The sequence below is a fragment of the Muntiacus reevesi genome, chromosome 1 (genome assembly GCF_963930625.1).
Source record: "Muntiacus reevesi chromosome 1, mMunRee1.1, whole genome shotgun sequence".
NCBI lineage: Eukaryota > Metazoa > Chordata > Mammalia > Artiodactyla > Cervidae > Muntiacus > Muntiacus reevesi.
In genome coordinates, this window is record NC_089249.1 from 75,809,776 (window position 1) to 75,832,275 (window position 22,500).

Genomic DNA, 22,500 nt, shown 5'->3' on the forward strand with positions numbered 1-22,500 from the left:
GGGCAAAAGAGCCATTTGGACATACACAACTTCTAAATCAAATCAGTGACCAGTTGTCCCCCTCCCTGTGTATCCTGCCCTGTGTTGGTGGCATGAATAGAAACAAGTGTGGGTACTCCCTCCAAGAAGAGACCATTCAGGTGCCCACCTGGCCATGTCCCCATGGGGAACTTAGGTACCTCTTAGCTTTGGCAGGTAGTATAAGCCTCTAACCAGGATCTGACTCACAGGGAGGGACTGGGTCCCCCAGAGACAGACACTGCCCTGAGCCATATGAGGTCACCCCAGAACCGCAGGTTAGGGCCCACTCAGAACCCAAAGACATGAGGGCCAAAGAGCCACACAATCACCCTGGAACAAGGACAAACTTGGGAGTTCACTCATATACACATTCAGAGCAAAGGTCATCACAACACCTGCCTTCTGCATAGTTCCCAGATTTCCCTAACTCTTGCTCAAGGAGATGATCAATCTCCTCTTCTACCCGTTGAGTTAGGACATGACTGGGGGCTGGCCCTGGGGCCTTACCTTGTTGAGAAGTCTTGCCTGGTGAGTTGGTCCATCCCTCCAATGAGTCCGGCCAGGACTCAGCCACATAGAGATTCAGAATGCCAGTCCAAAACAGAATACAGAAAACCACCAAGTGGCAGCCCTCCTCATTTGTCTCGGAGTTCCTCCACTCCGAACTGGCCAAGACACTGGAGCAGTGTCTCAAGGAGTCAGTGTGGTTGGAATCTCCCTGGGGCTTCCAGAAATGTTGCAGAAGTCAGAAAATCAAGAAACCAAGCACCACACTTGGAGGGTGGGAGAACTCAGGTTTATTAAGCCAGTGGTCCAGGACAAGCTAACCCTCTGACGTCTGGGGGCCCAAGCTCAGGGTGAGTTTTACTCTTATAGGGTCAGTACACATAATTACAGTTGGCACCAGTTGATTGGTTACCTGGTTGCTATGGGTTTTGGCAATTACAGAGCACAGGAGTTGCTATGGGTTACATGCAGGAAATTTCCAAACAGAAACTCATAGAAGCAGGAACAGAATATTCCATACTTGTCAGAATATCTTATGGTAATAGTTGATTTCTAGGTCACCGTGTACCATCTTCACTCATCAAGAATATCTAACAGAAGCAGAATGAGTATGAAGTTAGTTCTAACTGAGTGTTAAGTTTTAAATTTTCCTATGCAGCCACATGATTGGAAAAGATCAGTTTGCATTCCAATCCCAAAGAAAGCAATGCAAAAATACTCAAACTACTGCACAATTGCACTCATCTCACATGCTGGCAAACTAATACTCAAAATTCTCCAAAATAGGCTTCAACAGTACCTGAACTGAGAAATTCCAGGTATTCGAGCTGGATTTAGAAAAGGAAAAGGGACCAGAGATCACAAGCACCTGTTGATTATAGAAAAAGCAAGAGAGTTCCAGAAAAACAATTGCATCTGCTTCACTGGCTATGCTAAAGCCTTTGACTGTTTGGATCACAACAAACTGTGGTAAATTCTTAAAGAGATGGGAATACCAGACCACCTTACCTGCCTCCTGAGAAATCTGTATGCAGGTCAGGAAGCAAAGTAAGTAGTAGACATGGAACAACAGACTGGTTCCAAATAGGGAAAGGAGAACATCAAGGCTATATGTTGTCACCCTGCTTATTTAACTTCTACACAGAGTACATACTGTGAAATGCCATGCTGGATGAAGCACAAGCTGAAAACAAGATTGCCAGGAGAAATATCAGTAACCTCAGATATGCAGATGACACCAGGCTGATGGGAGAAAGAAAAGAGGAATTAAAGAGTCTCTTGATGAAAAACCTGGCTTAAAAATAACAACAAAAAACTAAGATCATGGCATCCAGTACCATCACTTCATGGCAAATAAATGGGGAAACAATGGAAACAGTAACAGACTTAATTTTCTAGGGCTCCAAAATCACTGCAGATGGTGATTAGAGCCACTTGCTCTAATGAAAAGACACTTGCTCCTTGGAAGAAAAGCTATGACCAACGTAGACAGCATATTAAAAACCAGAGACATTACATTGCCGACAAAGTTTATTCTAGTCAAAGCTATGGTTTTACAAGTAGTCATGTATGGATGTGAGAGTTGGACCATAAAGAAAGCTGAGAACCAAAGAATTGATGTTTTTGAACTGTGGTGTCGGAGAAAACTCTTTGAGAGTCCATTGGACTGCAAGGAGATCAAACCAGTCAATAGTAAAGGAAATCAGTCCTGAATATTCATTGCAAGGACTGATGCTGAAGCTGAAGCTCCAATACTGTGGCCACCTGATGTGAAGTACTGACTCTTCACAGCATCAGAAAATTCTCTGATGCTGGGAAAGACTGAAAGCAGGAGGAGATGGGGAAGACAGAGGATGAGATGGCTGGATGGCATCATCCACTCATTGGACATGAGTTTGAGCAAGCTCTGGCAGTTGGTGATGGACAATGAAGCCTGGCATGCTGAAGTCCATAGGGTCACAAAGAGTCAGACATGACTGAGTGATTGAACTGAACTGATGATAAATAACTTACCCCAAATTTTCTTTCTCCTTTTCCAAAACGCTGAAATGATTTTATCCCTGGTTTGAATCTCAGCTCTGTTCATTTGTGGTAAACCTACTTATCCTAGCTCTGAATGAGAAAATGGGATATGAAGTCTGGTATCTTAAAGGGATCCTGAAAAATGGGGCCTGTGTGAAACTCCTACCACAAAAGCAGGAGGGCAGACTTAGGGTGGGGTGAGGAGGTCTCACTTACCATCAACAGTGAGGTGGAAAACCTCGGTACTTTCTATTCCTTCAGTGAAGCTGGCTCGAGCCCAGTACTGCCCACTGTCCTCAGAGGTCAGGCTCTCAATCTTCAGGGACATTAAACTGGGCACGTGGACCCTCTGCTGGTACTTGTCCTGGAGGCTGACCCAGGTCGGGGTGTCTGCCCCACGGCGGACTCGCAGCAGGACTCTGTAGTTTGACTGAGGACCAAAGCCCCATGAGACCTCCTCTGGGTCAGCTTCTTGTTCCTTGATCACTCGAAACAACACAGAACCTCCTCGTATTCCATACATGGGAACAAATCCAGAATCCTGAGCTTCAGAATCACGTGGTCCAGAACTCTGGACCACTGTGCTGCAGATGCCTAGGACATTGGAGATAGAAAATGTGAGTAGTTTCTCACTCAAGAAGAAAAGAGAAAGCAACAGAATTTATCTTTTTCATGAAATCCATCCAATATACTCTCCTGATTCTTGGAATGCAAGTACAGTGAATTTGAAGTAATTCTGGAATCTAATCCTGATTCTGGTGGTGCCTAAGCTTGAACAAGTTACTGAAACTTGCTAACCCAGATTTTCCTTGCTTGGCTGACAATGATGTGTGTGAAATACGTGAGATCATGGTCTGAATCACATTTTCAGGTACATATAAGTGTGAATTTGTAGAAGGAGCTCCCAATGTGTCTCTCAAAGACCCCCCTTCCTCCCGTTCACACCCTTTTGACACCTCTTCCCCTGGAATATGGTACACACCTAGTGATTTGCTTCCAAGGAATAGAATACAGACACAGATGGATGTTACTCCATGATACTGGGTTACACAAGACTGTGACATCCCTCGTCCTTACACACACACTCTCTTTCTCTCCTTCACTCTCTTTCTCACTCTGAGGAATACACCTGCCATGTTGTCAGCTGCCATAAGGAGGGACCCACGTGGCAAGGAACTGAGGGAGCCTCTGGCCAACAGCCAGGGAGGAACTGGGGCCCTCAACCCAACAGGCACAGAAACTGCCTCCCATCAGCAATTGCACAAGTGAGCTTAGAAACAGATCCTTCTCAGATAACCCCAGGGCAGATGCAGCCCTATCAAGACTTTGATGTTAGTTGGGGACACCTTGAGCCAGAAAGGACTCAGCTGAACTACCCCTAAGCCCTGACACACGGAAACTGTGAAACCATATTGGGTGGTGATTGAGGCACTACGTTTTGGGGTGACAGGTTATACAGTAATAGACACCTAATACAAATATGAAGGCTGCTCTCCCTCCTGTTCTTTATAGGCAGCATAGTGGTCAGGACAGATAGACTGTGCTGTGTAAAAAACAGTTATAATACCTCAGGGTCTTAGAACAAGGGGTGTTTATATCACACACCCAGGTCCCAAAAGACAGTGAGAGAGAAGTCCTATCACACATGGAGGAGGTGCCACCTCCTTGTAGCTGCACCCATGGAGCTCACAGCATCCTCACAGGCTCCCAGTCCCACAGCAGGGAGGGGAGACAGGAGAATCACCCAAGGGTTTCCCTGCTTCTCTCCAGAAATGGTGTGATTTCTGTTTTTGCTTTCTTGCCAGCACTGGAATATGAGAGGGAGCAAGTGAGCACTTAGTGAACTCTGCCATCCCTGTCACCAAGTCAGCACTTCCCAACGAGACCCTGAGAAATCACAGTGGGCCTTCCTCAGATAATTTTATGCAGAGTTGTGACCACTTGGCATATTCCTCTCAGGGCCAATTGCTCCAGAGTTTATCTTGCGCTTGAGGCTTAAGGTCCAGGGACCTGATACCTCTGTCCTTTAGGGGACCAGGGTAGGACAGTACAGGACCAGGGAAAGTGCCACAGAATAACTTCATCCTGGCAGGAAAAATAATCTCCTTCTTCCAATAGGTCAAGATTTGCCTGGGTGGGGCTCTGACCGCCGGGGACACAGTCTTCTCTCCAAATCAGTACATTCTCATCTCAAACCTGCCTTCCTCCTGCTGCACTAACACCCATTCCTGGTCTCACTGGAAGCAGAGAAGAGCTCATGCCAGCATTCATATGCACAGGTGTTTCAAATATTTTTGTATTCATTTAGTCATCAACTCATTTAATAAGACATCACCTCAGGATCAGGCCTTCACCACAGTCCTTTCATCTTCTTTTACAGAACTCACAGACACTCTTACAGACCCTCACACTGAGCTTAATTACCTTTTAGTCCCAGGTCAAAAGGCTTCACAACATATATCATTAGGGAAAGTGATCCACAAGAGTAAAAGGTATTCAGTCATCCATAAATTGTGTCCCGCTCCTCAGAGCTCCTCTTTTGTCCCGTCTTTCCACATCTCACTCCTCTATGAGACCCTAGTGCAAGACTAGGTCTGGTGCAAAGGACTGCTGCCCTGTAGAGCTGCAGTCGCCAAACTATTGACACGAGGGACTGGTGTTGTGGCAGACCATTTTTCCACGGGGGATGGTACAGGATGATTCATTTGCATTACACTTATTGTGCACCTTATTATTATAATAATACATTGGGACCTGTAATGAGATAATTATACAGCTCACCATAATACAGAATCAGCAGAAGCCCTGAGCTTGTTTTCCTGAGCTTTGGCAGTGAGGGGGAGTGGCCGTAAATACAGATGAAACGTCACTTACTCACCTGCCACTTAGCTCCTGCTTTGTGGCCAGGTTCCTAACAGGCCAGGGACCAGTGCTTGCCTGTGGCCACGGAATTGAGGGCCCCACTGTAAAGCACACACCCTAGTGTGAGAATGGACCCCCTACACACAGTTCACAGGAGGTCAATTGAGAAGTGCTGGGAAAAACTTTGCTACCAGTCCCTCTAAACAAATCAGGACACAAACGCCATGGCCAGAAGGCCCCCATGACACAGTGCCATATCCCTCTCTCACCAGAAACAGAGCTGGCACAAAACTTGATCTTAGAATACAGCCTCCAGAAGTAAGGGAAAACAAATTTCTGTCGTTAATTCACCCAGTCTGTGGCCTCTTGTTTGGCAGTCCAAACAGTGTGACACACCCTACAGGTTTTAGAGAGAATATATTCCTGCTGACACCTTGATTTTGGACTTGTGAGCACCAGAACAGAAACCATACATCTTTGCATTTTTATGTCATGCAGATTTGTGGTTTTCATTAAGAGATTAGTGCCTATATAGGAAGAAGAAGAAGAAGAAAGAGAGAAGTGTCCCTCTCTCTCCTCCCCCCCCTTCCTCTCTCCCTTTCTCCCTCTGCTCTCTCTGCATGCCTGTCTGTCTTTCTTATGTAATCTTTGAGCCCCAGGAACTATAGGAAAAACAAAACAACTCTAACATATCTCTTTAGTGAAATAAAATTGACAGAAGAGAAAGCTTACAATTTACTGTTGACATAAAGGTACCTAGTTAAATGGGATGTAATATCATGCAAAGTTCATTGTTATTTCAAGACATCTATTTACAAATGATTTCCAGGTGGCACTGATGGTAAAGAACTGGCCTGCCAATGCAGGAGACTTAAGAGACATGAGTTTGATCCCTTGGTCGGGGAAGATCCCCTGGAGGAGGGCATGGTAGTCCACTCCAGTATTCTTGCCTTGAGAATCTCATGGACAGAGAAGCCTGGAGGGCTATAGTCTGTAGGGTCAAAAAGACTCAGATACAACTGAAGCAACTTAGAACGAATGTTTTCAAATGCTCTCTAATTCACTGAATTTTATATAACTCTGACAAGTTCATATAATGACTGGGATACTAAACCCCAAAATTAAAACAATAAAAGCTTTACAAACGTTTTTCAGAATTGCTACTTCACTGGGTCTTATTATTTCTCATCAGTTTTTATTTAATTTAATTATAGACACATAATCTGTGATGAAGTCCTAAATGAGATATACAGAGAACAAGATGGTTGAGGAGTAGGCGGATGCAGAGTACATCTCCCCCCACGGATACATCAGGAATACACCTTCAGACACAGAAGTGCTTGCAGAACACCACCTGAGAGCAGACAGGAGTACCTGACCACCGGAAAAGAATATATAGAAGCATGAAAAAGTCAGTAGGATAAAGGAACCAAGGGGGGGGAAAGAGTTAGTAGGACTGGACCTGCCCTGAGCGGTTGGGGGAAATGAAGCAGGGGTCTGACCCCATATCAGGGCAATTGTCTGGGTCAGAGGAGAAACATTTAAGGCTGAGAGTGAAACAGCTGATCTGTGGCAGCCGAAATGGAAGGAGAATCAGACAGTCCTTGCCGCAGTCATACCGCAGACAGGGACACAGGTCCCCTAGAAGGCACAGTGTCTGGAAGCTGAATTGTATGGACTGTGGAGCAATCCCATGGCAAGGGCTGCTGTTGACTGCGAGAGGCAGAGCTAGGGGACATGAGGCAGCAGGTTGTGGTGGGAAATGCCTATGGAAGAAAGTCAAGCAGCCATGGAAGCAAGGAAATACTGCTGAGTCATGCATCGGGGGTGGAGCCAAGGGGGTTGCACAAGTGAAATCCAGAGGCACCTTGCTTTAGTTTTTTTCTTTTTTCTCCAGCGTCTGCTTCAGTTAGTTGTGTTCTTAACTGGTAGATATCATTTTTGGCTTCCTTTGTTCACCAAGTCTATCTATTGTACTTTATTTTTGTTTGACTGTTTTGATTTTACTTAGGGGTGTATATGTATACGTGTATATTCCATTATTTAAATGATTATTTCCCTGATTTTGTAACTGCCATTTGTCAAATCAAAAAATTCCTAGTAACAAATGACAATGGAAACAAGACAACTCAAGACCTATGGGATGCAGCAAAAGTTGTTCTAAGAGGGAAGTTCATAGCAATACAATCCTATCTCAAGAAACAAGAAAAACCTTGAGTAGACAACCTAACTTTACACCTAAACAACTGGAAAAAGAACTAAAAGTCCCAAAATTAGCAGAAGGAAAGAAATCATAAAGATTAAAATAGAAATAAATGAAAAATAAATAAAAGAAATAATAGTAAAGATGGATAAAACTAAAATCTGGCTCTTTGAGAAGATAAGCAAAATTGACAAACATTTAACCAGACTCATCAAGAAAAAAGAGAGAAGAATCAAATCAACAAAATTAGAAATGAAAAAGGAGAGGTTAAAACAGACAATGCAGAAATTAATAGGATTGAAATGAGACTATTATGAACAATTATATGGCAATAAAATGGATGACCTCGAAGAAATGGACAGATTTTTATAAAAACTCAATCTTTAAGACTGAACCTGGAAGAAATAGAAATTATGAACAACACAATTACAAGCACTGAATAGATGCTGTAATCAAAATTCTCCCAAAAAATGAATGCCCAGTAACAGATGGCATCACAGAATTCTATCAAACATTTAGAGAAGAGCTAATGCCAATCCTTCTAAAACTCTTTCAAACACTTGCAGAGGAAGGAACACTTCCAAACATTCTATGAGATGACCATCACCCCGATACCAAAATCAGACAAAGACAACACACAAAAAAGAAAACTATAGGTCTATATCACTGATGAACATAGATGTAAGATTCTTAACAAAATTTTAGCAAACAGAATTCAACAACACATTAAAAAAAGCTCATATACCATGATTTAGTCGGGTTTATTCCAGGGATGCAAGAATTCTTCAATAAATGCAAATCAATCAATCTGGCACATCATATTAACAACTTGAAAGATAAAAGCCATATGATAATCTCAGCAGATGTAGGAAAAGATGTTGACAAAATTTAGCACCCATTTATGATTAAAACTGGTCAAAAAATGGGCATAGAAGGAACCGACCTCAACATAGTAAAGGCCATGTATGATAAGCCCACAGCAAAAATTATTCTCAATATTGAAAAACTGAAAGCATTCCCCCTAAAACTGGGAACAAGACAAGGGTGTCCACTTTCCCCACTATTATTTAATATAGTTTTGAAAGTCCTAGCTAAAGCAATCAGATAAGAAAAAGAAACAAAAAGATTCCAGATTGGAAAAGAAGAAGTAAAGCTCCCACTGTTTGCAGATGGCATGATACTGTACATAGAAAATCCTAAAGATACTATCAGAAAATTTCTAGAACTAATCAGTGAATTTAGCAAAGTCACAGGATACAAAATCAATACACAGAAATCACTTGCATGCCTTTATACTAACAATGAAAAATCAGAATGAGAAATTAAGGAATCAATCTCATTCACCATTGCAACAAAAAGCATAAAATATCTAGGAATAAATTTACCTAAGGAGACAAAAGGACTTTAGACAGAAAATTATAAGACACTGTTGAAAGAAATAAAAAATGACATAAACAGACAGAGAGATATTCCATCTTCCTGGGTAGGAAGAATCAATATTATGAAAATGACTACACTACTGAATGTAATCTACAGATTCAATGTTATCCCTATCAAATTACCAATGGCATTTTTCACAGAACTAGAACAAAAAATTTTGCAATTCATGTGGAAGCAAGAAAGACCCCAAATAGCCAAAGCAGTCTTGAGAAAGAAGAATGGAGCTGGAGGAATCAACCCCCTGGACTTCAGATTATACTACAAAGCTACAGTAATCAAGACAGTATGGTACTGACACAAAAACAGAAATATAGATTAGTGGAACAAGTTAGAAAGCCCAGAAATAAATCCAGGCACCTATGGGTACCTTATTTTTAACAAAGGAGGCAAGAATATATAATGCAGCTAAGACAGCCTCTTTAATAAGTGGTGCTGGGAAAACTAGGCAGTTGCATGTAAAAGAATGAAATTAGAACACTTCCTAACACCATACACAAAAATAAAATCAAAATGGATTACAGACCTAAATTTAAAATCAGAAACTATAAAACTCTTAAAGGAAAACAAAGAACACTCAATGACATAAATCAAAGCAAGATCCTCTATGACACATCTCTTGGAGTAATGGAAATAAAACAAAAGTAAAAAGCAAGGACTTGATTAAACTTAAAAGATTTGCACAGAAAAGGAAACAAGCAAGGTGAAAAGACAACACTCAGAATGGGAGAAAATAATAGCAAATGAAACAACTGACAAAGGATTAATTTCCAAAATATACAAGCAGCTCATAAAACTCAATACCAGAAAAACAAACAATGCAATCAAAAAAAAAAGGGGGGGGGGGGAAGACCTAAATAGACATTTCTCCAAAGAAGACATACAAATGGCTAACAAACACCTGAAAAGATGCTCAACATTGCTCATTATTAGAGAAATGCAAATCAAAACTAAAATGAGATATCACCTCACGCTGGTCAGAATGGCCATCATCAAACAGTCTACAAACAATAAATGCTGGAGGGGGTGTAGAGAAAAGGAAACACGTGCACTTTTGGTGGGAATGTAAATTGATACTGCCACTAAGGAAGACAGTATGGAGATTTCTTTAAAAACTAGGAATAACACCACTATATGACGCAGCAATCCTACTCCTAGGCACATACCATGAGGAAACCAAAATTGAAAAAGACACATGAATCCCCTTGTTCACTGTTTACAACAGCTAGAACACGAAAGTAACCTAGATGTCAATCAACAGATGAATGGATAAAGAAGTTTTGGTACATACACACAATAGAGTATTACTCCGCCATAAAAAGGAATGCATTTCAGTCAGTTCTAATGAGGTGGATGAACACAAAGCCTATTATACAGAATGAAGTAGGTCAGAAAGAGAAAGATAAATATCATATGCTAGCACATACATACAGAATCTAGAAAGATGGTACCAAAGAATTTATTTGCAGGGCAGCAATGGAGAAACAGACACAAAGAACAGACTTACAGACATGGGAAGAGGGGAGGGAAGGGTGAGATGTATGGATAGAGCAACATGGAAACTTACATTGCCACATGTAATATAGATGTACAAGGGGAATCAGCTGTATGTCTCAAGAAACTCAAACAGGGGCTCTGTATCAACCTAGAAGGGTGCAATGGGGAGGGAGATGGAAGGGAGTTTCAAGAGGGAGGATATATATGTATATCTATAGCTGATTCATCTTGATGTTTGACAGGAAACAACAAAATACTGAAAAGCCATTATCCTTCCATGTAAAAAAAAAATAGAAAACTATAAATAAATAAATAAATAAATGAGATATACAACTTTCTCATGACAGTAGCCCTTAAGTTCCCTTTTTGCTTAATTCCCAGTCCTCTCTGCTTCACCCTCCTTTCTTTCTTCTCCAAGTTCACCCCCTGCTGGAACCCACTTAGCAGTTTACTGTTCCTTCCATGGTTTCTTCATTCTTTTACAACATGTGGCTATACAGACCCTTAAATTTTGGAGGCCGCTCCTCCTTTTACAAAATTAGAATTTTACTGTATTCAACATCCTTCATTGGCCCAAGAAAACTAGACTCCAGTTGCTTCCTCCAGTTCAGATACAGGATTCTAGGTCTGCCCCTTCTCCATTGGACAGTGGCAGAGACTATTACATTCCCTCTGTCGGGTCAGGGGGGTCTTGTTCCCACTCCTTTGGTCCCCAGAAGCTGCTTCTGTATCTCTCTCTAATCCTCTCCCCAAGTAGCTCCAGGCTGCCTTGGCTTCCCTGTTATTGAAACAGTAGTGACCTCACCTCCGTAGCAATGGATCCCTCATGCTAGCTAATGCTGCCTCCAATCAGGGGTCCCAGCCTCAACACAACTTAAGACATCAGAGAGAGAAGGGGTCCCTGTATGTTGCATCCCGACACAAAGAGCCCAGACGACTCACTGAGGAGGAGGCTGGTGAGTCCCAGGAGCCAGGTGGCCCAGCAGAGTTGGGGGTCTTCTGAAGAGGGCTCCATCTCAGGCTGCCTGCCAGCCTATGCAGCTGCAGAGGAAACATTTAGGAGGAGCAGCAAGTGAGCGGGAAAGGCTTCATCTCTAAGAGTTCTTGGGCTCTTCCCCACCCCAAGGGTGGGGCTACCAAGTTAGTTCTGGGTGCCAGCTAACAGGGATAGAATAAGCCATAGAGATGTTTCTTATTATCCCCAGAACCTACAATAGGACCTCAATAAACTATTGCAGAATAAATACATAAACAACTCCACTTTATGTTATACCTGTACTATATTGGCAAGGTGCCCCATTCCTGTGGTCATGCTAATTTGGTGATCACACACTCTTTACTCCTACCCCCATTATAATCCCTTTACTAGTTTTCCCTGGTTAACAGCTCAGCCCAGGCAGCTTTGGTCACTAATATCAGCCTATGATCCAGCACAGAAATTACACTGTTACACCCGGGATGGACAAGGTATCTTCTTCTTTATACCATTTGGAGATAAAATTTCTGTTTGATTTTCTGTGAACTTCAACTATCAGTTGCCCAGCTAAGAAGCCACTAGCAAAAGAAACTAAAGGTTGCTGTGAAAAGTGTCGCGTTCTCACATGCCCAGTACAAATATTAGCATATATCTCTTCTTGCACTCTTCAGGTTTTCTTACTTGTCACTAGTACTAGTTATCCTCCCTACACACAGGGCAAAGCCAGACCCCATGGCCTCTGATAGGCTCTTGTCTGCATCACACCCACCACTTCTCTTTCATCCTCTGCCAGCCCTGCTCCTGCTATCATGGAGGGGCAGGCATGGATATCTACACTCCTCCTGTCCACAGCCTCAGCTGCCTCAGACTCACTGCCACCTGCTGAGGCTCAGGCTCTGGTGTCTTCTCCTTAAACTCGGTCCCCACACCTGAGAACTGTCTCATCCCACACTCCACAGGAGCAGCCCCATCCACCTAACTCCTGGTCCATGCCTCCTTCCCCTGCCCACTGAGGCTTTCTGCTCAGCTGCCCAGACCCCAAAACTACATCCACAAGCCTGACATGCATTCAGTCATGCACTCAAGGCATTCATGGCATGGTGCATTAAACCCATTTTTGGATGTGAAAACAGATATCAAATGTGGCTGCATGTCCTGCGAAAAATCACACAATGAACCAAGGGTAAGGTGTGTACTCTAAACAGCAATCTCTAGAAAAAATTTCACTACATCACAGCCACTGTCCCATCCCACTCTGTGACCTCGAACAACTCACAAGAGTTCATTTTCTGTTCCCTTAAACTGTTCTGCAACATCTCAGACAAGAGAATATCCACCAGACTCATCCCCTCCAACCCAATCTATTATTGAGGAAATTACTTCAAAAGATGGTCCGTGGGTCCTGTGGTCACTAACTTCTGTATGCAGTCAAAATCCAGACAGCTCATCCACTGGTCATTCTCAGGGTGAAGATGAATGAGTCTGGTATGTCCTTCTCTGTCATGTCCCTACACCTGTTGTGAGCAATCTTTGTGTGAGAAATGTTTGGCTTTGAAAATCATTTGCTAAAGGGGGCTGTGAGGGAGGAGCCTAGAGAGAAAGAAGTAGCAATGTGGTACAAGCCACAGACACTGGGAGAGAGCCACATGGTAGAATTTATATGCTGGTAAAACAAGTAGAACTTTTAAAAAGTTGAGGTAGCCTATGTCATATTCCACATACTAACCATCCTGTACTAGGCGTAACACATAAACAAGCACACATACCAACTTCAGAAATCTTTCAAAGAGTTTACTAAACACAAGCATTTGGTGCTGGGATTCTTTGTGGAATTAAAGGAAGACAGACCTGGATCTCCATAGTGTGTGTGTCAGGAAGATCAGATGGGAGGAAAGTGCAGAGTCCAGTGATATGAAGAGTCCAGGAAACAGAGATCTGAGAGATGACGAGAGAAATTAAGCCCCAGAGAATGCACAGAAATTTTCAGAACTCTGGATGTCCAAGGGACTTGATGGATGATCATATTTATTTTTATTTGAATTCCAAAAGCGAACTATTCCAATGGAGAGCTGAGTGTGAAGAATACATTTATTGAATATCTATTCTATGTGTTTTTAATTGCACTTTATTATTATACATAATTATGTGAAAAAAATTACACATAGAAACTTACCTACGATATGTGCTTAATTAAATCCTCATAACATGATATTACCTAAGCATTACATGCATCTAATGAGGGATCATCCTGAAATTACAAAGAGATTAAATAACTTGCTCAAGGTTGTGTTTTAAGTAACTGACAAGTTGCTCACAAGGATCAACATCAGCCCAGCCATGGACTTGCTCAGGAGAGTGTCATTTCTGTGGATCTTACATCATGACTGTGAAAGGCTACAGGAGTTAGAGGCCCGCTGTTTCCTTATATGGGAGGAAACTTCAGCTCTGGGAGAAGGATTAGGTAGCCTAGGTAAAGGAAAATTTGGGATAGAGGATCCCATTAGTCTTTTCTACACTCGCCCTTCCTGGTGAAAGACAAGAGGCACCAAACCTGTGTGGTTTACCACAGAGCAGCAGAGAAGCCCCAGAGCTGGGTTGGAGGGAGAAGCAGATAGCAGCAGGTGCAGACTAGCCATCAGTAATCCTTTCCTCTTCTCTTTCTTCATAATAGAATTAGTAATTTGCCAGTTTGAAATTGTATTTAATATTTTTAATGAAAAATAAACAGCACTAAAATTTTTAAATTATTAAGAGGATGATGGGTGGTTTCAATGAGTCATTCAGGGAAACGTAGGTAAATACTGAGCAACTATAGCCATAATTAGAAAGCAATGAATAATTCAACATGCGTGTTAAAATGCAAAAGGTATAAAATCTCAGAGTAAAAAAATTCTCTCCTTTATAAAATAAATAAGAAAAACAGCATCCCTTCTAGGTCACTTTTTCTGAAGTCTGGAAAATAACTATAACACACAGTAATCCGATGGGGCATTTATTCAAGAAAAAACAGAATCCCAATAAGAACAGGAAGTGTTGTGGTGCTTTAACTTGCTCTATGTTCTCAAGTAGCATAATTCACCTGAAAAAGAATAGCCTGTATTCTTGGTGAACACCAGAGACTTTGCAGCCACCAGAGAGAGCCATTTCAGTGTTTCATTCCCAACAAATCTGTCATGATTTGGCATGCCTGTTGGTACTCTTCAAGATCCCACTTCAAAAAAAAAATCTGTGTTTGCCCTAACAAGGGGTATTCCTTTGAGCTGCCCTAAGTATTGAATAACAGTTAATGCAAACTATAGACTAATTAAAGTCTTATAAGGGAAAACTGGGGAGTGAGGGTGTTTTGAAAGGAGCCAGAGATCAAATCGCCAACATTCTTTGGATCATGGAGAAAGAAAAGGAATTCAGAAAAACATATACCTTTGCTTCGTTGACTACACTAAAGACTTTGACTGTGTGAATCACAACAAACTGTGGAAAAATCTTAAATTAATGGGAGTACCAGACCACCTTCCTTATCTCCTGAGAAACCTGTATGTGGATCAAGAAGCAACCGTTAGAACCAGACATGGAACAACTGAATGGTTCAAAATTATAAAAGGAGTATGAAAAGGCTGTGTATTGTCACCCTGCTCCTTTATCTTCTATTCAGAGTATATCGTGCAAAATCCAGGTTGGATGAATCACAAGCTGGAATCAAGATTGCCAGAACTATCAAGAACCTCAGATATGCACATGATACCACTCTAACGGCAGAAGTTGAAGAAGAGCTAAACAGCCTCTTGATGGAGATGAAAGAGTGAGAGGGTCAATTCCTAGGCAGGTTGATAAGAAGTCTGGGGTCCCCAAGGAGGAGAAACCAGTCTGGGGTTCTCAAGGAGAAGATAGGGGTCTGGAGTTCTCAAGGAAGAGAAAAGGACAAACTTTTTTTTTTTTTCTATAAGCACAGATTTGATGATTGCACAACTAAACAACCCATCTTGCTCAAGATAATGTTTTCCCTTAAAGTCTGTACCAATGATTGTATAACAACAATGTATGCAACTTGAGGACATATTTCTCCTTCTTGAGAAATTTCTGACTAATCCTGTCATCTTAAAATGTATAGAATGGAAGCCGGTCTGGTAAGATCTTTCTATTGTTAGCTCTGATCCTGTTGTCTTAAAATATATATTGTGGGAGTGGGTCTGGTAAGACTTTTACAAACTTGAGACACTACTTTCATTTATTGTAATAATCAATTGAAGAAGTATTTAGCTAGGACTAATGAGACTCCCAACTATAATCATGAACATGAAGAAGTACTTGCTAGGACTAATGAGGCTCCCAACTATAATCATGAACATGGACTTCTCCTGCATAGGAACATCACTCCTGACCTCTAACATGGGATAATATTGTTCGGGGACTTGAGCCCTAATCACAAAGTCCTGACACATGTTTTTGCTTCTGAACTGATGCTCCACCAATATACTGGACCCCCTCTCGCAGTATCTAGTTCTAACCACACCTCTAAGTCTCTGAGGTCAATGTTAAGGGCTGAATATTTGTATACCCACTGAATTCATATTTGGAAGCCCTAACCCCCAATGCTGGGTTTTTAGGAACTGGCCCTTTAAGAAGTGGTTGTTTTATGATCAAATCATGAGGGTGGAGCCCACAGGACAGGATTAGTTCCCTTATTAGAAGAGTAAGAGAGACCAGAATTTCCCCTCCACACCATGCAAGGAGACAGCAAGCCAGGAAGACGGCCTTCGCCAGGAAGACCATCAACCTGATCAACCTTGATCTTCAACCTTGATCTTGGACTTCACAGCCTTCAGAACTAGGAGTAAACTAATTTCTGTCGTTTAAGTCATCTGGTATATGGGATTAAGGAATAGTTCCCTGAGAAGATCAAGCAGTACACCAGGAAGAGAAAAGTATTGATTCCATGACCCGTCAACCAGCATCCAAGCTGCCCTCGAAGCATCTTCCTACCCTGCCTACTCAGGGCTAGTGCTCCCTGGTGGCTGAACACCAAACTGACGTTAGTGCTTTCCTGATGGTGACTTCCAACAAGGTCACTCGCCCTATAGCGATCAGTCACGCAGTGAGAGTCTACTGTGCGCTGCACCACTGGGATACAAAAACAAAAGGCATAGTCACTGTCCTAAAGGAGTTCAAACTCTAGTGGGGAGACTTCTAGAAGCAGAAACTGCTGCAGTGCGGGTGTATGTGCTACAGTACAGAGGAGTTAAGAGGCATTTTCTTTCATAGAGGGATAAAGGGCAGCACGTATGAAACTGAAATAAAGCAGAAAGGCCTCCTGGAGGAGGACTTCAGGATGACCTGCAGGAGGCAGGTCGACCTGGCCACCAGCAGGGGAAGGGGCTGCTTCAATAGTAAGAGCTGTACCTGGGAGGTCTGTGGCCAGGGTCTCCGCCCCTTACAGAGGCCAAGGAAGGTGCAAACTGGGAGGAGACTGGTCCAACAGTAGGGATGAGAGACATAGCCAATGAATTGGCCTTACAGTTAATTTTTTTTTTTTTTACTTTTTTTTTTTTTTAACAGTTAATTTTAAAAGAAAAAATTGAGCTTCTCATGCATAAAAATTTATCAGGAACTAACAGTCTGAGAAAGCAGGATACAAGGGAAGAAGTGAGTTCATTTTCTCCCTAGATTTTCCCCAGATCCCTCTTTACACATCTCCAGGGGTTCAAGTAAGGCTGAGATCTCAGCATACAGGGTAGGAGCCAACAGGAATGAGGAGAGCAGAACTGACCCCCAACAGGTCCTGTCCAACAGACCAACTCAGTGTCCAGAAGGTAGATTTGAATAGGAGAGATGGTGGGTCCCATGGACAAGCCCTAAGAGGATAGACTTTGACCACAGGAGCCTAAAAGCAAAAGTGATGAGCAGAGTCAGCAGCAGCAAGTTCCAGGTAAACCACCCATTTAGATCAAGACTCCACCAACCATCAGGAGGGGTATAGAGAAACCCCACATGCAGGGAGGCAGAACCAGGCCAAGCAGAAAGGGGGTGAGCCCAGGAGACCACGGCCAGCAGGATCCAGGGAATGTGGACAGAGCCCAGTGTCACAGCCAGATCATGTGATGAAAATTAAGGGGAGCAGCAAGACTGATAGCCCTGAGGACTTCAGTCTTTTATGGCTGCAGACGGGGTCTGTGGCTTCCACCAGGAAATAGGGCCCAGAGACCAGACAGTCTTTTTCACTTGTGTCCTCAGGCTTCCCACAGCCCTTCAGAGAGTGGGTGCTGAATAAACATTTGTTGGATGTGAGGATGACTCAACTTCCACCTGAAACAGACATTTCCTACAATACATATCATGGAAGAAAAAGGCCCTTTGTCTCTGAGCTAATCTTTCCCCAGAAGGTGTTCCAGACTCCAGTCAGTGCTCAGAGGTGCCAGCCTGACTGAACTCTACTCCTCAGCCTGACAAGAGCCCAGTTCCCAGCGGCCCTTACATGCAAGGCTAACTCCTCCCACCACCCCTGACCTAACCCAGTACCAACTTCCCCCTGAACCAGGACAGCCAAGACACAGGACCTGTGCAGGTTCAGGATGGGGCACAGAGACGGTGGGTGACATGCCAGGAGTTTCTCTCAAACATTCCATGGACTTAGTGAGCACGGGCTGACTGTTGCTCATACCTTGAAGACAGCCAGGGGCAGAACTGAACAAAAATGGCCCTGGATCTCAGACTAGATATTCTGGGCACCATTCTAAATAACATTAGGTGTTTCTCCTTCTCCCAGAAGAGTCGGAGGCCAAATTCAACTTCCCATGAGATCCTTAGCTCTATCCCTGGACCAGAGGACTTACAAATTTCCCACTTCCTCAAGTCCCTGGTGCTGGGATGCCTGCAACCACAAAACCCTTAAAAATTGCTGACACCTAACCTAGACTCTTACTGCATGTCCCCTCACTGTCAAGGCTGCTCTCACCCCTTGTCCTGTAAGGAGAGAGAATACCCCAGGAGCAGGATCCTTCTTCTGAGCACAGCCCCACTCTGTGCATCCAGCAAACAGTTGAGGTCTGACCACTCCTTTCTATGGACTTTGAGAGAACCAGGATCACATTCCACTTCTCTTCTTGCCAGCCTCTCTTGGTAAATTTTCTCCATAAAGCCTGTTCCTTAACCATATGAATTTTCAGGAATTCTACCTTTGACTGGTTTACAATCATGGTAATAACAAAAGACCCATCTTGCAAACCAGCACAAGACTCTGGAACTCAGCAGTGGGACATTAAAATGATTTTTGAAAGGAATCAAAGGCAGTGGGGCTGTTTCTCCAGACCCCACACTGCCCACAGCATCCCTACCCAGCTCAGGAGCATCCCAGCTTCCCAACAATGCTTGCTGCCCATGACTGTACAGTCCGCTTTCCAGCTTTCTTTCTCTTGCCTCAATATCTCTGGGGGGGTTGGGGAGGAGGAAATATCCAAAAGCCTGAGTATTCTCTTCCTCTGAAATAGCGATTAAAACATTCCCGGTTGTAGTCTAAAAATCCACTACTAAAAAGTGAAGCATCACCCTCTTGTCAATGAGAGATGTTAGTGAAGAATGAGGAGTGGGAGACAGAGGGGTGGGGCAGCTGTCTGGGGCAGCTCTGTCCTGCTGCTGGAGGAAAATCCTAAGGGACTCTCAGGCCGGGAGCTGTGTGAAGCAGAGGATAAATGCTGAGACTGCTCTGGTGGCCAGGAGGACAAACTCAATTTCAGGGTGCTAGAAAGAAGGGCTGGTGGCAGGAGGTGAAGCAGATCAGTACTGAAAATGGGAGCAAAGAGAATCCTCCTTCAACATGCAGTTGAGCCCATGTCAAAGAGGGAAGATAAGAATGACTGTAGTAAGTCCCTACTGTGTTCAGGGCACTGTGCCAGGATCTTTTATTCATTCTTCCTTGTTATCCCTGTGACTCTAATTCTGCTCCTACCTGGTCTACACAAATGCATACACCTGGCTCCAAGGGACATGAGAAGTAATTGGCCTCCAACTAATAAAATAAAATAAAAAAAAAAATTTCTGTAATGTTGGGTGAAGCCAGAGGAGAAAACACAAACTCTGTGCATTCAATTGTGTGAACCCCCAAACAGGCAACGGAAGTCTCCATGTTCATGGATGCCAACCAAGGAGGTCAAACTCTGGAGAAAGGCAAGTGCTTATCTCTGGGGGTGGGGACCTTGTAATTGGTAAGGGACACACAGAGATTCCTAAGATGTAAGGGTGTTCCATTTAGTGACCCGTGGTGCTCTTGTCGACTGTTTCTTTATAATTCATTAGGCTTTTCATTAATTGTTATGTTCTACCTCTGTTGCTTTTCACAATTAAGAAGGTCTTTAGCAAAGAATACAATGAACAACTTTGAAGCATAAAATATTTACAATATATTTGAGGTTTTTTTTTTTTAGAGTGTACTCCCAGATATGAGTAATGAAGCAGATGGTGTGAACAATTTATAGTTTTTGATACACATTACATTTGAATTTCTACCACTGCAAGTAAGTTCAAATGCATGATGAAATGTTTATTAACTGCTTATATTTTTATTTTCTGGACTCTCTATACATACCTTTGAATATTATTTATTTGGGAACTCAAGTCATGTTTGGGAAGCTGACTTAGAGTGATTTGAGGGCAATGAGGTGTCCATAAAGAGGAAGATACTAAAGATACCAATAGGCAGGGGTAACTGAGGGGACCAGCTGGTATCACTTCCCCAGGATGCAGATGCAGAGTCCTGAGAATCCTTTCTGTTTGGCCCCACCCATCCTGTCTCCACTAAAACCGCTCATAGGACAATCTCTGGAGATGCAGAGTGAGCCAACTGCATACCTGCCTGGGAGAAGCAGGGCCAGAGGGATAGCAGACAAATCAAACCAAGACATCAGAGAAACCAGACTGGTAGGAACACACACAGTGATGGAAGGCAGATAACATGAACAGGCAGGGTAGGGAAATGAGCACTTGAAATATCCAAGGAAAGAGCTGTTACAGGGGCAGTAGGGGCTGGGGGAAAAGAAACACAAGCAGATACAGAACTGTAAGGAACATTCAGTATGTTTGAAACTGGTCTGGGGAGACTGGGAGAGACCATGAAGGCCCTGGATGCCATGTTCAGAATCAAACTTTATCTTGTAAGTTGAGATTTCCAAAGTACTAATTTAGTGAAAGCTCAGACATTAATTTAGTAAAAGCTCAGAAGGGCTTTTGCTTGAATAAATTAGAAGGAACATGGAATCCCATGGTCACATATGTTGTGAAATACCGGATCAAAGAATTAAAACTGATGTTCCCACTGGAATAAGAGACTGTTCAATCTCTCAGAAAACATCAGTCTGTATATTTTGCAAAATTATCTGACCTATGGGCCCCACCGTCCTTTTGAAGAGTGTTCTTAGAACTGATGGTCCATGGAGCACCCTGAGAATTTCTGATGTAGATAAGCTGAGTGCCAGCTTGTGGTACAGTGTGTGCAGGAGCCAAGCTATGTTTTGTTCTCTTCACGAGCCCTCACCTTCCTCTCCATCTCCCCCACCTATGGTAGATCATCAACAATGTGATCCTTTTAATGGACCCCCATTTTATTGTCAGTAGCACAGCCACATCTCTGCATTAAGCATGAGCTGATTGAGGTAGACCTGTCTGCTCCAAGCCCAGGTCCTCTTCAGTGGGATCCTCTTCCTTCCACAAATATTCATGAGAACTACTATGTGTTGCTCCGTTTGCTTAGGATACATCCACTAATGAATCCAACACACCTTCTATCTCACAGAGGTTCAGCTCTCAACATTTAGATAATTAAGATGCTGTCATAAATGTAGCAAATTTCTATACATTTTTTTCATTTAAAAATTTTATAGCATTCTCTGCAGGTAAGGCATTAATATTTCTCAGTGCTCATTATGAATTGAATGAGCACTTCTTATATTGAATAAGAAGATATGATCTCTGGCTTTGGAGACCTGTTTTAAAATATATTTTATACTCCTATCGTTAGAATAGCATTAAACTACCTTCTTGCAGTATTTGTATTCTTTTATATCAGTATATTCTTTTATTATTAAACCATCCTTGTTTGGCTCCTGATTTTGGAGAAAAAGCTTTTAATTTTTTAGTAAGACATTGAGTCTGATAATAGTTATGGATTTGTGTATATTGCCTTTGTTATGTTGTTTTGTATCCTCTATATCAACTTTGTTGTGAATTTTTAATCATGAACGTGTCTTGAATTTTGTCAAATGCTTCTTTTGTATCTATTAAGATGATCATGTGACTTTTATTTTTCATTTTGTTAAAGTACTGAGTCATATTAATTGATTTTAGGTATTTAACCATCCTTGAAGTCCTCAAATAAATCCCTCTTCATCATGGTTTCTGATCCCTTTTTTTGTATGATAGAATTAAGTTTTCTAATATTTTAAAGAGAATTTTTGTATCTATGTTCATCAGGGATATAATTTTCTTCTTTATAGTGTCTTTATCTGGTTTTGGCATCATGATATGTCCAGGTGTGTGCCTATTTCGATTCCTCTTGTTTGAATCTTTCTGTGATTCCCATTCCTGGATTTCTGTTTCCTTCTTCAGATTCTGGACATTTTCAGCCATAATTTCATCAAATACATTTTCACCTCCTTCCCATCTCTCTTCTCCTTGTGAGACCCTATGATGTGAATACAAGTGTGTTGGATATTGTGCCAGAAGTCCCCTAAACTATTCCCATTTTTTAAAGTTTTGTTTGCCTTTTGCTGTTCTGATTGAGTGATTTCAATTATTCTATTTTCCAGATTACTTACGCATTCTCCTGTCACCTAATCTTCTAATAATACACTCCAGTGTAGTTTTATTTTTTATTTTATTTTCATTCTTTGTTATATTTTCTTGTTGTTGTTGTTCAGTTGATCTGTCATGTCGGACTCTTTGTGACACCATGGGCTCCAGCAGGCCAGGCTCCCCTGTCCTTCACCATCTC

At 42.4% G+C, this 22,500-nt stretch overlaps 1 protein-coding gene across 1 annotated transcript in view; it reads right to left on the reverse strand.

The window, feature by feature from the left end:
- LOC136161302 (SLAM family member 5-like) overlaps positions 1–11,571 on the reverse strand; it is a 28,340-nt gene extending 16,769 nt beyond the window's left edge. The window contains exons 1-2 of the mRNA XM_065926040.1: positions 11,492–11,571; positions 2,767–3,144 (exon numbers count right to left, since the gene is read on the reverse strand). Coding sequence (XP_065782112.1) covers positions 2,767–3,144; positions 11,492–11,564 — 451 coding nt within the window. The 5' untranslated portion in view covers positions 11,565–11,571. The remainder of the gene's footprint in view (positions 1–2,766; positions 3,145–11,491) is intronic.
- Between the last annotated feature and the right edge of the window lie 10,929 nt (positions 11,572–22,500).